Source organism: Marmota marmota, unplaced genomic scaffold (assembly GCF_001458135.2).
Source record: "Marmota marmota marmota unplaced genomic scaffold, marMar, whole genome shotgun sequence".
In the NCBI taxonomy this organism is placed as follows: domain Eukaryota; kingdom Metazoa; phylum Chordata; class Mammalia; order Rodentia; family Sciuridae; genus Marmota; species Marmota marmota.
The window spans coordinates 7663609-7682601 of NW_025999944.1; the positions used below are offsets into that span (position 1 = coordinate 7663609).

An 18993-nucleotide genomic window follows, 5' to 3' on the forward strand; every position below is an offset into this window, starting at 1 on the left:
GGTCCCTGAGCACCCAATGCCCAGGCTGTGTGCCAGGGTCACAACAGGGAGATGCCCCATGGTGGGAGGGGATTGGTGCACCAGTTGAGGGCAGTAGCAGAGCCCAGGGCAGAACCTGGGGGAGGGTCATGGCCAAGAGTGCGGTGCCCGTGGGTCCCTGCTCACCCGCAGGGTCGATAGGTGAACACAATATAGCTGTCCTCGTCGGTGCGCTCCAAGAAGGTGACACAGGTGTGCTTCTCCCAGTGCCTCATGGCCTGCCGGAAGACCGCTCTCTGGCTGCCTGCCGGGAGGAAGGAAGCCAGGCTATCACAGTGCCCAGGTGGCCCACTTCCACGCGCTGCTAGAGTGAACCAGCCATTCTGAGAGCACACTGCCACAGACAGGCCAAAGTAGCAAGGCCAGGACCGGATGCAGGCGGTGCCTGGGCCCCACAGCAGCACACTCACCAGTGAAGTTTCCCCCGATGACAAAGGGGATGACCCCATCAGGCCACACACGTTCTGGTCTGGAGGTTGCTGCCCGCCGGCTCCGGGGCCTGCCTCTCCATCTCCCCTGGGATTCCCTCTGAGGCTGCCCACTAGCTCCCTGGCAGCCAGGGGCAGAAGAGTTTCCTGGCATTAAAAGAGGAAAGGCTTTGGCAGCAGGTGGGTGGAGGGCAGAGGGAGGAGACAAAGCCCAGCAGGGCCCCCTTAGTTGTGGATTCTGTATCTGTGAATTTGCCTACCTGCTAAAATTCATTTGTAACCCCCAAATCAACTCTCAGGGCTTTCACGGTCACTTGTGGCCAAGCACAGAGCAGGGTAAAAGTTCTTACCCAGCGTGTGCGTTCCCCGCTGAGGCTGACCGAGGTGACGTTGCTTTGCTTCAGCTCCCCTACTATAAACAAGTGTCCTTTCTAAGGTTTATTGAGTGCCATGTTCTTTGCATTTTGGTGCATCTTGTAGATGATTTTGCCGTTTAAAATAGTTCTCAAGTGTAATATAAAGTGCTATCTCATGTCCCCAAGGGCAAGAAGGCTGGGAAGTGTTCTACAGAGAAATGCATGTGTTAGATAAATTTGTTCAGGCCTGAGTCAGTGCTGTTGGCTGTGAGTTCATGAATCAACTATGTATTAAATAAGGTGTCTTTAAATGAAATATACATAAGACAAGGTCATGTGGTGACCAGTTTAAAAAAATGTGACCAGAAGCTGGCAGAGCCCACGTTTCCCCTGGAGCAATGATTCAGTATTCGCTAATTCAGTGTTTTCAGTGACTACACAGAATACAAAGTTCTACAATTATGGTGAAGTTATGCTATAACTATTCATAACTACCATCAATGGCAAGAATGGCTGTGATTGCAAAGGAGAACAGTAATGCATTCATTTCCTAGGAACTGTAAGGACCTAGGGGATCTGAGATTTGGAAAATGTCCCTTCTCATCTAACAAAACCTGGTATCTATGGAGCATGTGAAAATTTATGTTTACTCTAAGTTTCTCAGAGTCACATTTTCATGTGACATCACAGCATTATGGGATGGGGGCAAGTGCCATTACCTACATCTGACATATGAGGAAACTGAAGCCAAAGCTTTGCCCAAAGTCACCTCATGAGTTGGCTTTGTGTGGCTTTCCCCTGCACCATTCTTACTAGTCTCCACTAAGGTTATATAAGCCTCCCTTGTCACCAGGCCACCAGGTCACTCTCTGATGCCAGTTGCCCTCTGGGTTAGTTGACCCTTACTCCCAGGTTGCCCACACTAAGATCCTCGCTCCTGCTGTCAGGATGACTGCTGGGCAGGCCCTGGTAGGCATCTCCACCCTTGGGCTGTCGGGACCTGCCCCAGGCCACCTGCAGCACAGCAGTGACAAGCCGCTGCCCCTCCATAGATCAGTAAGAAGGTGAGAAGAGCCAACTCAGCCCTGGTCCTCAGTCCTCCGTTCCCCCTCTCCACACACAAGTGCCACAGGAGTTGGTAGGTGCTTGGATCACCAGGGAGAGAGAGAGAGACCATCCCTGACCTTGAGGATTGTAGGTCCAGCTGGGGAGATGAGACGTGGAAGCAATTCCCATGTGGCATGGAGAGATACTAACAACCCAGGTACCGAGCAGGAAGGGCATAGAACACGGAGGTGCACCATCACGTCCAGGAGACGGTTGGAAAAGTCATGAATGAAGCTCCTGAGAAGGGCCCCAGAGGATGCTGGGCAGTGGGACCAGCAAGCCCAGGGGATTACTTGTTGGGCACAGCGGCTCAGATTTGGAGAGAGAAGGATGGGTTCTATGCCACCAACAAGCTATGTGATCTTGGGCAAGTTGCTTTACCTCTCTGAGTTTAAACCAGGAGTTGTCCTGACAGACACCTCTGAAGGTAGTTGGGGACAGTCAAGTTAGACAACACCTCTGAAAGTACTTTGTAAGCTGTAAGCAGGAAGTTGGGGGCTCTTAGGTCCTGGGTATGACCACACTTCCTACTCCTCCTGCGGAAGGATAAAGATATTCCAAAGGAAGACAAGCCCATGCGCTGGGATCAAGTTCATGGCCTCTGAGCTGGAAGGCTCTGGCCGGGAACAGGGGGATCCCTTGTTTCCCCAAGTCTGGAACCCATTTCTGGGACACAGAGGGCTGGCCTGTACCTGCTGTTTTGATGGACGACCTACGGGCCATGCGTGGCCTGAAATCCGCAGCCCGCTGCACCTGGAAGGCCCTCAAGTCCTCCTCGTCCAGGGCAATGTCCCCAAGAAAGGCAACTAAAGAAAAAAAGAAGAGGTCAGGGGCTGAGTTAGTTCTCTTACCTGGGACTGGGTGCAGCATGTGATAGCCCTGACCTGTGGGCACACCCGCCCAGTCCCCACAGCAACTCCGACCCTCAAATGCCACTGGAGGAGAAAAACAAGGGCAGTGACAGATCAGCTTCTAGAATCTCTTGTGAGATCATGCTCAGTTTTAGCTAAAAGACCAGCAACAGCAGGGTAGGAGATACACACCGTGCTTGTACAAGGCAGAAGGACCACTGAGCCCAGGGATTTGGAGAACAGCCTTGGCAACAGGGCAAGACCCTGTCTCCAAAAAGAAAAAGGGCTGGGAGTGTAAGTCAGTGGCACTGTGCCCGCCTGGCATGCACGATGCCCCAGCACCACAAAAAATAAAACAATAAAATAAAATCCTGGCAAGGTGGATACCAACCCCTACCAGGCTGTGATCTCCACAAGGACACAGTGTATCATTTATTCCTTCATTCTTCAGTCGACACTCAGCANAAATGATGCAATTGTTCAGACTTACACACAGAAAAATCTGAGTCTGATTACCACAAAACCTGAGTTTCTTTGTCTTTTTTTTTTTTTTTAGTTATACATGGGTACAATATCTTTATTTTATTTATTTTTATGTGGTGCTGAGGATCGAACCCGGGTCTCACACATGGGAGGCAAATGCTCTACCGCTGAGCCACAACCCCAGCCCCCCTGTGTTCTTTTTTGAGAAGTCTAGAGCAAGGGGAAGCAGAAGCCATAGAACTGGCCACTTTGAAGGAGCCCAGCTGTGAGCTTCACAAGGGCTGGGCTAAAGCCAGGGGTGCGAGTTGGAGGTGCAACCAGAGCAGCTTCCCTGTGGCCCCGCCCATGGTGACATCTGCTTCTCATCCCGGCGGAGCACTGCACAGGCCAGGCGGTCAGCATTACACAAATTGTTTTAACCTTGAGGCCTTACACACAGGTCTCTCCTCCCCAGCTGGCCCCACTGGGTGGACACATATACAGTTACTTCATCACACAGAGAATCAGACACATGTGGTTAGTGTTCCAATGAACATATGGTGACATTCACACCCTTGCTGTCAAATGCAGAGCCATCAAGGTCAGACACATAGGTCCCTGCACATGCAAGTGGTGCCCAGCACGGGGCCTTTGGGTGGAAAGCACTCAGCGATGCTTTTTTGAATGAATGAAGCACCACGCCAGTATTCTGACCTGCAGATACATGCCAAACACACACACTCCCTGAGACACAGATCAACAGAATGGGGACTGACTTTAGCAGTCACCTAGCCAATCATCCATTTTACAGGGAAGGAAACTGAGGCCCAGAAGGGAGCAGATTTAACTGAGACCTTGCTGCTGGTTGCCAGAAAGGCTGGATTTGTAATAAGGCTCCCCATCCCCAGTCCGGGGATTGCTGCACTCAAGTTCATTACCTCCCTAGAACCCAAACTGTAAGTACACATCCACAAAAATAGCCACTCCCTAGAAACACACATCCACAAAAAAATACAGACTCACAGATAGTCCTAAAAAACACACAGGCACAAGCTCCAACACACACAAACCAGCAGCGTGCTCTGAACTCACTAAGCCAGTAATAGTAGCTGTAATGACACCTTATGTAAATGTCTGTTGAAACTACGTTGTGCTTTCACATTAATGAGTTCATTTAATCCCGGCCCACCCACAACACGCCCAGTAAGCCACACTCCATCGCGGGCTTTTGCCTAGGAGTGTCCCATTACAAACACTCAGAGAGATAAACTTGTGGCCAGATGCCAGCCCACCTCCCTGGCTGCAGAAATCCAAACACTGAATCTGAGAAGGCACCTGCCTATAACTGGTCCAGATCTCTTCCAGCCCCTGAGAAAGTTTCTGTCACCCAACAGCCTTCCTCTGTGGCTTTGGCTTAGCAACAGAAGATGCTTCTAAGCTGACATGCAAGAGTGGCCTCAATAAGGATTTGGGATAGATGGTATGGCCCAGGGAGGTGGCAGCACATTCATACATGCCAGCATCACCCGGGTGTGCATGTACCACATGAACACCCCTACATTTTTGCATGATTTGCACCTTTGCACACACACTGCACGTCCAGGCTTCCACGTCCATACCCAGGGGCATTACCACACACAGTCATCCTCGGGGGATTCATCCAGGATCCCACAGATACTTGAACGTGCGGATGCTCAAGTCTCTTATATACAATGCTGTAGTATCTGCACAGAACCTACCCACAGTCTCCTGTGTACTTAAGATCATCTCTGGATGACTTGTAATACGTAACAATGTAAATACCATGTAAGTAGTTGTCATACTGTATTATTTAAGGAATAATAAAAAGAAAAATGTCTGTACATGCTCAATACAGACAACATTTTTTTTTCCCAAATATTTTTGATCCATGGTTGTCTGAACCCATGGATGTGGAACTATGGATACAGAGGGCAACTGGACTCATGTGGTTGGACTTTCAGATTGACTTTACATTGTCATTAAAGAGCAAGGTCTTTGGAGTCAGACAGACCTGTCTTTGACTTCCAGTTCACTACTCCTAGCCAATGTCACTGTAAGTTCTGCTAAACCTCAATATTCTCTATAAAAGAAGGGACTAATGATAGAATCCTGCATGCAGAAACTAAGCCATGCAAATGAGGCTCCTAGAACAGAATCTAGAGCACAGTAAGCATCTACTAACTGGTCAATGCCACCTCAATGCCAATCCCAGAAGCTCAAGGTCAGCTTTACACCTTCCCTGGGCATGCTGGTCCCTAACACTTGTACCCCAATTGAGAGAAACCCAAGGACAGAAGCCACAGAACCTTGCTGGCATATGGGACCAGGACCCTGTGGACCTGGGGTAGGGCAAGTAGAAGGCGGAACAGGGCCCAGCTGTGGTGCTCAGCAGGGAGCAGGCGCCCTGTGGTGGGAATGTCATGGCTGAAGAATGCGTGGGAACCCAGTCGGGGTGGGGGTAGGGGCGAGGTGGCAGGAGAGCCTTATGGCCAAGAGCCAGGCCTGAGGGCCTACCCATTTGGGATCCCAACCTGGGGAGCTAGGGAATCTGGAGGCCAGAGAGTCCAGGATGCCCCTCCTGACCAAAAGGAAGCCCAGGGGTCAGGGTCAGGATATTAATTGTTTTCAAACAGGATCAAAAGTTTTTGTTTTGTTTTCTGGCTGTAAACCAGACAGGAGCACTTGTAGCTCTCCATAGCCAGGCTGGGAACAGAAAAAGGGACAGAGCAACATCCATGTGCCTGGACCGGGGGAGGAACTTTGTCCCCAAGGTGAGCTCTGGATTCCGAATCCCCTCACCCAGGGCAGGGAGAGAAACCTGGCTGGTGTGATGGAGACCCAAAGCCATAGGTGCAGGATAGGACAGGCTTCTAGGTGGGGGAAGACACACTGAGGGGACCCCCCAAACATGCAAATGAACTTCATCACCTGTCTACTGGCCAACAGGAGCACATTTACACTTGTGCTTACTCAGGAATCAAACACACACAGGTGAACAGACCCGCTTTAAAGCAAGGACACAAACAAATGTGCACAATCAGCCACTTCCCTGTGCAAGTTCTAACTGCAGGTGTGTACTCCGTTCACAGGCCACACTCCCCAAAGGAGAACGGTGCCCTAGAAATGCATGGGGGTGCACACATGCGTGAGAGAGGGAGAGAGAGAGGGAGATTAGCTGAGGCCTCTCAGTATAGATATCCTTCCTTAAGAAGTCCACAGTGGCCTGGGGAGTGGCCATTCCATCCCTCCTCTGCCACCCTCCCCCAATATTTTCTCCCTCAATCTCTGGAGTCTGAATCCTGAGGAATGCCTTCTTCCTGAGGAATCTCACTAGTCCCCTCCATCCAGAGCCCAGGGAATAGTCTTCCTCTTCCCTTGGGGCACTTAAAAGAGAGGGTGACTCACAAAGTAGAGGCTTAGGTGGGTGGGTGACTCAGTGTGTCTGGAAGGCGGGATGTGGTCTTCTGACAGAAGAGACTGTGCTCACATCCCACCCCCAAGACACCCTAAAGTCCATAGCTGGGCCACAAGGCCACTAGGGCAAGGCTGGTGGTGAGCACTGGGGAGCTGCTGCCCACTGCACCTCCCCCAGACCTCCAAGCTGCCAGCTGAGGTCAGGGTGGAAGCAAGGGCCTCGCTGGCTCAGGGTCAGGTCCCATGGACTTCTCTGCTTGTGGGATGAACTATGCCCCAATTTCTGCCTCCAACTCTCTCCCAGATCCCTGAGGGTCACTGGCAATGTTGGAAATTGTAGAGAAGGACCCCTTTGATGTTTAGTATCCCAATATACAAGAGATCGGGGCTGCCTCGAATCTCCCTGGGCAAGCGTTAGAGAGCGGGCTTGAGGAAACTGCTCTGAGCACACCAACAGACCAGCCTAGCTTCCTGTCCACTGTACGATGCTGCACAGAAGGTCCAGGAACTTCTCCAGGGTATCAAGGGCCTTAATTTTGCCCTTACTGCAATAGTAACCATAACTCAAACAGCAACTGTCAGAGGTGACTTCAAATGAAACTTCAAATGACAGAGCCTGGTTATCCTCAGAGCAACCTAAGAGATCACAGGTAGGCTGTGGGAGTCAAAGGGGCTTTCATGGCTGGTCCTTAGTGCAAGTGAGGCAGACGAAGGAGGAGGAGAGAGCTGGGGAGGGTGGAGCAAACAGAGGTAAGCAGGGCCACCAGCCACATTCAAAGGAAGTAGAGGCCAGTGCCTGCCAGTCGCCTCCGCATCTTGGAGCCTGGATGCAAAAGGGCCAAGAAGCAAGGCCAGGCAGGAGGAGACAGCACAGAGAGGGCAGCCGGGGGACCCACAGCTCGGGGGTGGCAGGCCAGGCTCAGCAGAGGTGTGTGTGTTTCCAGGAACTAGAATCCAATTTCCTCCAGGGGTGGGCCATGGGACTTGAGCATCAGTCACACCCAAGAGGGAGGCCTGATCTGACCTTGAAGCTTGGCCCTGTCAGGCTCTCGGGCCCTCTCGGCCACCCCCAAGCCTGGCCCAGCTCCCCACCAGCCTCAATTCACCCTGGTGGAGAACTTTCTCCAGAGCCCTTGTTTGAAGTTCCAACTTAGTCAGCCCCACCCTAGCATGAAATCTGAGACTGAGGATACAGCCCTCAGCCTCTTGCTGTTCCCAAAATCGCTCCCATTTCTAACATCAGCATGGCTTCCTACCCATTCTTTGAGGCCTCCCCTCCCCCACCCCTGCCCCAGCTTCTCCATGAAGGCTCCACAGACCTTCCCAGGCCCCTCTAATCACTTTGCAGTCCCCATCAACAGGGCTACAGAGGGAGCAAGGGGCCTCCTATCCTCCAGTATGGCACTTCACATACCTTGGGTGGTGCTATTGGTTAAGTCTGTGAACTCTTGGCCCCTGCTGGACTATAAGACCCTTGAAGGCAGGGACCTAACTGGCACCTCTCTGTACCTCCCACAACATCAGGCCTGGGACATGTTAGGCATCAGGAATGTAGAAATGTAGAGCATCGAATGGGGAAGGGACAAAAGGGTGGTGTCAAGGAGACATTACTTTTTCCTAAAAACCAAGATCATTCCCCCTAAAATATATATATTTTAAAATGAAGTGGGAGTCAGAGGCACAAAACACAGGGGATTAGGAAGCCAACATTTTAGTGCTTACTATGTGGTAAGTGATAATATGTTCTCAGATTTAGTCTTTACCAGCAGCTCTATGGAGAGATATATTAACAGTCCCATTTTACAGGTGAGAAAACCGAAGGTCAGAGATGATGGTTACCTTTCCCAAGAAGGAGAGCTAATGAGTCCATGATTGAAAACTAGCTCTGCTTGCCTCCTGAGCCCATGACCTATCCACTCTGCCTCCTCTTCACCCCATGCACCTAGCAAGAAAGATGACAGCTCACATCCCAGCTTGCCCACAGCCAGCAGATACGGAGGAAGAAGGTCTCCCATTCCACCCTAAGTGAGGAGAGAGAGGGCAAGGAGTGTGCCTGACCAGGATTCCAGGGCCAGGGCTAGAGTGGCCTGCCCCCACCCATCCCCTTGTTTACAGTTCTAGGAACCATGACCCTGGCTCTGGCTATTTAGAGACAGGCCGAAGACAGAGGCAGGAAATCGAGGAAAAATTCTGATATCTCATCCCCTGAGCATTCCAAGCAGCCTGAGTGCCTGGCCATCTAGTCACTCCAGGGGCAGGACTCTTCTGGTCCCAGAAGTAGTAAAGGGGTTACAGAGGGTCCTCATGGACAACGCACATTCTTTCTCTCTCGTGGCCCTGACCTCACCTAATTGGCCTCTGCTGTATGTAGGGTAAGAAGGCTGATGCCGAATATCTGAGTTCTCTTTGTGTGTCCTCTTTTCCACCCCATCTTGGCCTTGGCAGGGCCCTCTTGGCACACAGGGACACAGGTGTGTCCCCTCCTTCTCTGACTTTGACAGCTATCTCCTGAGTCCCAGAAAGCTGTTGCTGCTGGCTAGGACCAAAGGCTAGGAGAAAGATCCCACAGAATCCCTGGAAAACTTTACTCTTCCCCTTGGAATGGGGTGGCGGGTGGGAGACCTATTCCTTGGAGCTGCAGGCCTCCAGGCACCAACCTAGACAGATGTGCAGCCTCAGGGCGGGGGAGACGGACAGACAGGCTGGCAAACACCAGTGTTCCGCAGAGCTGGAGGGATGGGGGAGAAGGGAAAAGAACGCGAGCGAGGGCGCGCGCGCACACACACACACACACACACACACACACACACACAGAGTTTGACCAGAAAAGTTTCCTGCAGAAGGAAACCTCCCTGCCCGCGGGATTCTCTCGGACCCAGGGAGATTTCCCCAGGAATCCTCTGGGAGGGCAAGAGGCAGCAGCAGCGCCGTCCACCAACAGCAGCAAAACTTCAGTCCTAAAAGTCCCCCAAACTTCCCCCTCCCTCTTTCCCTCGTTCTTTTGTTCCCCACTGCATTGCCAACCAGGCAGCTCCCGGCTTCCCACACTGGACTGTCCAGTAGGAGGCTGCTGCTCTGTCTGGTGACAGTCTTGTGGTTGCATATAATCAATTACATGTGGCTATGTGATTGCTTCTTGTCCTTGGCAGATTCACAGGAGCACCAGGAAAGCATGCTTTTTTCTGTTCAGGAGGGCAGCCTGGTTGGGAAGACAGGGCAAACAAAAGCTCCAATGTGGGTACTAAGTGGCAGATAAAGGTACAACAGAGAAGTGAGAGGATTTCAGAGGAGGGACAGCAAGGTCACAGAGCAGGTGCCTTGGCTCTTGGCCTTTTAGGGTCGGTGGCATTCAGATGGCTTAAGAATAGGCCTGGAAGACAGAGGTTGGTCTGGGGGTCTAGGTTGAGGGCTGTAGATGACCAGCTAAATGTTCCTCCCACTTCTTCCTCCAAGGAGCCCGAGACCTCTACCAGGTGGTGTCAGCACCTGAACTTCATTTATGAAACTTGACAGCACCCTTCGCCAGCCCCCAAAGATAAGTTTTTTATTTTATTTTATTTTTTTAAGCCATGAAACTGTGAGAGCTACAACCTGCAGCAGAACAGAGGACCTGGGAAAGAGAACTGAGGCTTTTTCCCGGAAGTACTCATGGCACCTGCTCAGAGCAATCCCCATTACCAGACATTGCGGCCCCCTGAGATGCCCACAGGGACCCCGAGATGCCTGCAGTTCTCCTTGGCTTTCCTGCTGGCCTGGCAAGCTGCCCACCTGGCTCAGGCCCAGTGCGTGTGAGTCAGCCATCAATCCCAAGGTTTCCAGGACAACTGGGGCNGGGACACGCTGTCAGGACTCTCCGCCACCTCAGCCTCTGTCCCTCCGTCTGCGATCGTTGTCTGGCCGGCATCTCTCGTCTCTCCCTCCCTCCCTCCGACCCTCGCTCTCTCCCATCTCGCCCTCTCTTTTGGTCTCTCTCGCTGTCTCTGTCTCTGCCCCTCCCTCCGGACACACCACTGGAGGGCGCCTCACGCCCGTGGATAGTTCCCGGGTCCCTTCCCCACTGCCCCCTCTCCCCAATCTGGGATGGACTGAGTCCCCAAAATTCTTGGGACAGAGGAGACACGGCAAAACCCCGACTGTTCCCCCAAGGCCCTCCCCATCCCCGAGCCGGCCCCAGCACTCTGGACTTCGAAGGTGTCGGAAGGTACAAGTTGGACCCTTTGTTTTTCAATCAGTTGCTTTATTCTTTTGTGATAGGAATCCCCTGGCCCAGAGGAACCACCTCTCCCCCATACACCCCCCCACACATCCCCCACCCTCGCTCCCGTTTCTCCAGGGTCAGTCCCTGGGGTGTGAACCAGAGCAGCTTCTCCCCTTTGCTTGCAGATCTTTCCTGCCTGGTTCGCTCCCACAGATCCTGTGAAGCAACAGCGTTGTTTATCATGTGTGAGAGAGAGCCCCGGGGGTGCCCACGCCTATGTCTTGTGAGCCTTCCTCCCCTGAGCTCCCTGGACCACTGGTTTCTGGGCATCCCCAGTGTCTGAACAGCTGACATGGCCAGAGTCCCAAGACCTTCCCGCTGCTGCTCAGTGCCCTGGCAGCCACAGTTGCTCACCTGGAAGTCCTAGATATAGTAGAGAGGCACCTCTCCACACAGGGTGCTCACAGCCAGGCCCAGGAAGGCCAGGTCTCCTCCTGAGGAAGCAGAGCCTCCCTCATGCCCCTCCTCCTGGCCCAGCTTAGGGTTTGCAGGTTTGGCCTGAAAAGAGAACCTACTTTGGGATCTGAAAACCGAGTTTCTTTCTCATCATGCAGCCCTTTTGGGGGACCCCAGGCATGTTGGGCAGCCTCCCTAAGCCTCAGTTTCCCCACAAGTATAGTACCAGAAGTCAGAAGCCCACAGGGACTATGTGGGCTCAGCTGAGGTCAGTACCCTGACCGTGGGCAGCTAAGAACAGTAGGGAAGCTATGGTGCTGGTTGAGGGTATAAAGGGACACTCACCTGGCAGCCCAAGAGAAGCGGTGCTTTACAGGTGACAAATAGCTGTCACCTTAAACACTCCTCCCTGCAGTGCTGGGAGGGAGACAGACCACTCCTTTCAACTACACACCTACCTGTAGATTCTGAAACTTTCTAGTGAGAGCCTCAAGACTGGGGATGTTATCTGGAGCCATCTTCATGATGTAGCAGTAGGTTCCTGGGGCTGGCTTATAGGCAGTCAGGAGCTGGGTATGGAATGCTAGAGGTCATTTGGGAAAGTCCCTGCCTCGCTGGCTCCCCAACCCTGGTCCTCAGCCAGCTCACTCTAGACAGCACATAGGGAGTCACATTGGAGTCTGGGATTCAGGCACCCCAGGGAGGCAAAAGGGCTAAGGGAGAGGGAGAGATGGGTGCAGTGAAGTAGCACAGCTGGTTGGCTCTAGCAAAGTCTTGTCACTGGTTCCCCGGACTGGCATACCCACCCGCTGGTAGTCATACACGATGATGCCAGTGGAGCCAATGGAGAAGGTGGCAGTGGTACCCGCATGCTTACTCAGGGCCAGGCGTTGCTGGGCTTCTGGTGCCCCAATGCTCATCTCGAGGACCTGGGGTTATAGTGTGGCATGACAGTCTTCTTTCCCCTCTCGGCCCTTCAGCACCCTTGCCTATCCTCAGGTTCCTTCACTCAAAAGAAATTCCTTCTTTCCTGAGAGCTCAGGGAAGGTAAGCAGAACCAGGTGCTAGAGAGAGGGAACTGGCTGTCACACTGGGGGACAGGAGCCTGCTGGAAATGGCTAGGTCAGGTGTCACCCATTCCCGTCTCTGTCCTTGCCTGCTCCCCACCACTCCCCTGGGTGATTTCCTATGTGCCCAACCCACACAGCCTCTCTGACCTGCCTTGTGCCTGCTGCTCACCCCATCCCAGGCCTGCTCACCATCTCAGTATGTTTCTGGCTCATGTGAAGACCCATAAGCAGGGCCCCTACGATCACCACAACGACAAGGACCACCACCACAACCACGATGAGAAGGCGTTTGAGGTTCACTGGGCAGCAGGGGATGCGGAACTGGCCCCGGGGGCCTGCTGAGTAGTCCTGTCAAGATGGCAGGCAGGGAGAAAAGTGTGAGGTCATGAGGATGTCCCCTCCCTTCCCTGCACAAACTGGACACACTCCCATGCCCTCTCAGGGCTGGACAGCCAGTGTTGTGGATCTACACAGGAGACTGAGATCAGAGGAGCCTGCTGGGGTGAGGTGGCCCGCACTCCAACAAGCCCCCAGGTTAGAAGGGACACAAGAGAGCCTGGCTTGCTGCTACTTCCTCTAGACTCCCCAAACCCCAGTTGTGGCAACCTCTGTTCCCCAATGATCCAGGCTCTTGTACCTCCAGGCCTTTATCCGTGCTACTACTTCTTCCTACCCCTACTCCCTCCTATGATCTCCCAAGTACTTAGTGGCTCTTGTCAGTGCTCTCTAGAGCCCTTTCCGATGACCCCTGTGGTGGCTCCCAGCCCCTTTTTATCGGAATTGTGGGCTTCCTTGTCTCTCTCCCCCAAGGACTCTGTGCCAGTGGTCTTGGTGTCCCCATCCTAACTTAGCACTGTCCTAGGCTGGTTGAGTGAATGAACATGAATGAAGAAACAGACCCAGGAAGGATGGAGGAGGCGGAACCCAGTACACATCTGTGCACACAACCACCCCCCACTCACACAGCTGACCACACTCACCGGTGGGCTCTCCATCAAGACCTCCTTGCTGCCTGCATCCATCTTGCTGCAGGCCTTCTCCTTTCCTCACCTCGCAGTTGGGACCAGGGTCTTATATGTGTCCCACAGGGAGAGGGGACAGAAGTGAAGGGCCGGGTCCCCTGTTTGCGAGCCAAGCCCCCGGCTTTGAAGCCTGTTTGTTCCTGGCCCTCCAGAGCCAAGGTCCTGATAAGCCAGCTGCAAGAGCCCCCAAGGGCCCTTATGCCTGGCACATGAGTCCTCTTGGCCCCAGCAAGAGCAAACCTGGGTGAGCTGAGCAAACTTGCCCTGAGGCCACCTGCACCTCTTGCCGTGGGTGTCTTCCTGGTGTCCAGCCTTTCTTGCTGGCACCTGCCCATACAGCCCTGTGCTTCCCTTCTGTCTGCTGCCAGGTGAACTTCTCCCAGCTAAGGGCCCCAGTTCCCAACAGAATTTCCCCGAGCGTAGTGATGGGCTCCAGAAAGGGGGCACAGGAAGCAGTGCAGGAGACCCAGAGGGGCTCTGCTGAAGGCAGGAGGGGCTTTGACATCAGTTGGAGTGGAGTGTCCATCAATGTGCATTTCTCCAAGGGCTGAATTCCTGTTTGCCTTGCCTGCCACCTCCCACACATCCTGCACCTAACCTCAGACTGGCCCCCAGTCATTCATCTCCTAATTCTGGAGAATCTGTCCCCACTGGTGGAAAACTCTTCGTGGGGATGGGGCGGGGGTTATTCTTTGCTCTGGGCTGGTCTAAGAGCTGCAAGCTTCTGATGACAGATTGCATGCCTGACACTGCTTTCCTAGGCTGGGACATCCTTGTACAGGGCTGATTGTGGTCCCAATCTTTTGTCTTTGAATCAGCCCACACTGCCTGCCGGCTTATCACCCTATCCCTCTGGACTCCTTTTATATCCTTGGATGCTACTCAGCACAGTGGTACACTCCTGCGGTCTCCCTACTTGGGAGGTTGAGGCAGGAGGATCCCTTGAGCCCAGAAATTAGAAATTAGCCTGGACAATGTAGCAAGACCTCATCTCAAAAACAAAACAGCCAGATGGACACAGTGGCACATGCCTATAATACCAGCCGCTCGGGAGGCTGAGACAGGAGGATCATGAGTTCAAAGCCAGCTTCAGCGATTTAGCAAGGCCCTAAACAACTTAGTGAGACCCTGTTTCAAAGTAAAATATTAAATAAAGGCTGGGGCTGGGGCTCAATGGTTAAGTGCCCCTGGTTTCAATCTCTAGTACCAACAAAACAAAACAGAACACAGCCAGGTGAGGTGGTGTGTACCTGTGATCCCAGCAAATGGGGAGGTGGATACACGAGAATCTCAAGTCAGAGGCCAGCCTTAACAACTTAACCAGGCCCTCAGCAGTGTAGCAAGACTGTCTCAAAATAAAAAATAAAAAGACCTGGGGATGTGGCTCCACGGTCAAGCAGCCCGAGGTTCAATTCCCAGGACCAAACCAACAAAACTAAATGTCCCCTGAGAGTTGTATGTACCCACATCCCACCCACTTTCCAGACCTCCCTCTCCTTCTCCCTGCCTTACTCTTACCCATTCCTGCTGCTTAGTGCACCAGCTCAATCTATCAGTAACTTGGAGCTGGACTCATTGGAGTTGGCCTCACCCTATCTCTTGGGCTCCCCTTCGCTTGCTGGGCCAGGTGGTCTCCAAAGTCCTTAACTTTCATGAATGTGTGACCCAGAACGCAACACCTCCTTTTCTTGGCCCGACTCTCTTGTCCTCCTACTCAGCAATCCCTCCTGACCCTGCAGATGAGTTCCAGGACCCTCCCCACATATATACCAAATGTGTAGATGCTCAAGTCCCTTATGTAAAATGGCATATAGCATTTGCTTGTAAACTATGTACATCCTCCTGTATACTTTGTTTTTTATTTTTTATTTTTTTGGTACCGGAGATCGAACTCAGTGGTGCTTAACCACTGAGCCACATCCCCAGCCCTTTTTTTAAAAAAAATATTTATTTGTTTATTTTTTAGTTTTTGGTGGACACAACATCTTTGTTTGTATGTGGTGCTGAGGATCGAACCCGGGCCACACGCATGCCAGGGGAGCGCTCTACCGCTTGAGCCACATCCCCAGCCCGCCCAGCCCTTTTTTATATTTCATTTAGACACAGAGTCTCCCTGAGTTGCTTAGGGCCTCATTAAGTTGCTGAGGCTGGCTTTGAACTTGCAATCCTCCTGCTTCAGGCTCCCTAGCCACTGGGATTACAGTCAGCCTCCCATATACTTTAAATCATTTCTAGATGACTTATAATACCTAATACAATGTAAATGATATGCAAATAGTTGTTATACTGGATTGCTTAGGGAATAATAACAAGGAAAAAAATCCGAACATGTTCAGCCCGGACAGTGTTTTTCTCCCACAAATACTTTCCATCTACTTTTGGTTGAATTGGCAAATGTGAAACCCATGGATACAGAGAACCAGCTGCACTTTAACTCTAAAATGTCACCCAGATTCCAGGCTCCCTCACACCTTGTCCCTGCCCTTTGACCAGGAGTTGGCCCCCTACTCTTCAGCCCTGGCAGGCTCCCCTGTCCCCAAAGGAATCCCTCTCCAGCTGGAGGGCCTCAGCCTCAAGGTTGTCCAACAGCATGGCATGTGAGCTGAGAGCCCCTGAGCTGCTAGGGGAAGAAGAGAGGGAAGGAAATGTTTGTTCCTACCATGCTCCTCCCACCCCCAACTGCCCCTTTAAATATTTGTCTAAGCTTCCAGCAGAAGAGTATCCTAGGATGAGTGGAGGAAGGGGAGGGGAGGGGGAAGGAGAGGGAGGGGGAGCAAGTGTCTTCTTGCTTGGCCTCAGCTGTATGGAGGTGCCAGATGTAGGCGACAGCTCCCCCGCAGTGCCCACCCTGCTGCCCCCCAGGCTTGCTCTCCCGCCCCAGTTGTCCTGGAAACCTTGGGATTGATGGCTGACTCACACGCACTGGGCCTGAGCCAGGTGGGCAGCTTGCCAGGCCAGCAGGAAAGCCAAGGAGAACTGCAGGCATCTCGGGGTCCCTGTGGGCATCTCAGGGGGCCGCAATGTCTGGTAATGGGGATTGCTCTGAGCAGGTGCCATGAGTACTTCCGGGAAAAAGCCTCAGTTCTCTTTCCCAGGTCCTCTGTTCTGCTGCAGGTTGTAGCTCTCACAGTTTCATGGCTTAAAAAAATAAAATAAAATAAAAAACTTATCTTTGGGGGCTGGCGAAGGGTGCTGTCAAGTTTCATAAATGAAGTTCAGGTGCTGACACCACCTGGTAGAGGTCTCGGGCTCCTTGGAGGAAGAAGTGGGAGGAACATTTAGCTGGTCATCTACAGCCCTCAACCTAGACCCCCAGACCAACCTCTGTCTTCCAGGCCTATTCTTAAGCCATCTGAATGCCACCGACCCTAAAAGGCCAAGAGCCAAGGCACCTGCTCTGTGACCTTGCTGTCCCTCCTCTGAAATCCTCTCACTTCTCTGTTGTACCTTTATCTGCCACTTAGTACCCACATTGGAGCTTTTGTTTGCCCTGTCTTCCCAACCAGGCTGCCCTCCTGAACAGAAAAAAGCATGCTTTCCTGGTGCTCCTGTGAATCTGCCAAGGACAAGAAGCAAGCACATAGCCACATGTAATTGATTATATGCAACCACAAGACTGTCACCAGACAGAGCAGCAGCCTCCTACTGGACAGTCCAGAGTTCTTTCCTTTGATAAGTGGTGGTCTCAGTGCTTCCACTGACAGCTATGAGACTCAGTGAGTCATTCTGCTTTTCTAGGTTTCCATATGTTCATCTGTGAAATGGGACTACTACTGCCCGTCTCCTCTACCTCCCTAGGACATTGGAAAGCTCCAATGTCATCACTGATGTAAAGTCTAGTCATCATCATTATCATCACCTGCATCATCCCCCAGGGAACCCCTCACTAGCTATGCACAGGACCTAGACTCCTCCTTTGCATCTGTCTCTGGGCTGCCCTCTGAGAGCTCTGGGTGATGGAGAGCCCCATGGTGGCCACCCTTCTGTGTGTGCCTCTCCGTCTCCTCCTCCCAGCTCCTCAGCTGCACGGGTTGGGACAAGATTCACTCTGCCCTTTGTGTGCTGGGCAGAGCTGTGCCAGGGACGGGTGGGGATCATTGCCCAGCTGCCCCAGCCACCCTCCCCACCCCCACTGCTTCCCCAGGCTGGCATGGGGACGGCAGCACAGACAGCTGGACACTGCGACAAGTGGGTGTCAAGGGGCAGGGGCATTCCTGGGTGGAAGAACATGAACCTAAGCTCAGAGCAGAGACATCCACCCTGCTGGCAGAGGTTGAGTTCAGATGGGGACCAGCAGTCTTGGTTCCTACACTGACGTGGACAGAGGACAGAGCTCTCAACTGAAGCCCAGCACTCACTTCCAGGTTTCTCTTACCCTGTACCCATGAGCTCTTCAGTCTCCCTCCCCTCTCTGGAGATGTCATGGTATAGAGCAGCAATGCTCAAATTTTTAGTTTCAGTATCCCTTAATATTCTCAAAAAGTACTGAGGACCCCAAAGAGCTTTTGCTTTATGTGAGTAAATCAATTGAGATTTACTATATTGGTATTTGCTGAGGAATTTAAAAACACTTATTTAAATAGTAAGGACAAACCTATTTGTGTTATAACAAATCATGTACATTTTAAATGAAAATACCTGTATTTTTTGCCAAAAATTTAGAAAAGTGTCACTGTTTTGCATTTTTGCGAATCTCTTTAATTTAGGGCTTAATAGAAGACATGTCATGTAACTTCTGGAAAATTCCAGGTACTCCTATAAAAGCATGGAAGTGAAAAAGGCAAATAACATCTTCTTGTTAAGAAAAGCATTTTTGTTTGTTTGTGTTTGGGTTTTGTTGTTGTTTGTTTTGTTTTGTTTTGGTACCAGGGATTGAACACAGAGATGTTTAACCACTGAGCCACATCCCCAGCACTTTTTATTTTTTATTTTGAGACAGGGCCTCACTAAGTTGCTGGGGCTGGCATCAAACTTGTGATCCTCCTGACAGCCTTCAAGGTCTGCTGGGATTACAGGCGTGTGTGCCACCACACCTGGCTACTAAAAGCATTTTGATCTCAAAGACTCGATGGAAGATTCTCAAGGATCAGTGGGCTCTGAGAGCCATCCTTTGAAAATTCATGGTGTACAAGACTGCTGTGAACTTTGAAGTTGGACTTCTGGTCCTGGAGACACACTTTTCCCATTTGTAAAAGGGAGTTAGCATCCTCTCTCTCAAGAGGGCTGAGGATTATGCCCAGTACACAGCACACAGTAGAGATATGAAGCTTGGCTGCTTTCCAAGCCTCAGTTTCCTCCTTTGTGAAAAAAAGGGCTAGACAGGAACATATCCAAGGCACTTCCCAGCTCCTATAGGCTGTGGTTGTTCAGTGAGAAATGTTCCAGAATTCTACTCCTTCCCACTCCAGCTCCAGTGGCTACATTTCCCCCTTGCAACCCAGACTCAAAGGCAATCTATTCGGTGGCGTGGGGAAACACGAGTACATATACAAGCACTCTTGAGCTTCTAATCTCTCATGCCAACCTAGATGTACATGTGTCACTTATGACATGCTCCTGAACTGTATGT

At 51.9% G+C, this 18993-nt stretch overlaps 2 protein-coding genes across 2 annotated transcripts in view; both read right to left on the reverse strand.

Annotated features, from left to right (window-relative positions):
* Bmp1 (bone morphogenetic protein 1) overlaps positions 1-10363 on the reverse strand; it is a 38900-nt gene extending 28537 nt beyond the window's left edge. Inside the window, exons 1-5 of the mRNA XM_048801471.1 lie at positions 10357-10363; positions 2782-2865; positions 2623-2736; positions 450-614; positions 166-283 (exon numbers count right to left, since the gene is read on the reverse strand). Coding sequence (XP_048657428.1) covers positions 166-283; positions 450-614; positions 2623-2736; positions 2782-2865; positions 10357-10363 — 488 coding nt within the window. The remainder of the gene's footprint in view (positions 1-165; positions 284-449; positions 615-2622; positions 2737-2781; positions 2866-10356) is intronic.
* Positions 10364-10894: 531 nt separating this feature from the next.
* Sftpc (surfactant protein C) lies at positions 10895-13538 on the reverse strand. Its single transcript, XM_015499382.2, has 6 exons — positions 13383-13538; positions 12592-12750; positions 12139-12261; positions 11791-11901; positions 11291-11434; positions 10895-11092 (listed from the first exon to the last, which is right to left on the reverse strand). The coding sequence occupies exons 1-5, from the start codon at positions 13422-13424 to the stop codon at positions 11300-11302; spliced, it is 570 nt and encodes a 189-aa protein (XP_015354868.1). The 5' UTR covers positions 13425-13538; the 3' UTR covers positions 10895-11092; positions 11291-11299.
* Between the last annotated feature and the right edge of the window lie 5455 nt (positions 13539-18993).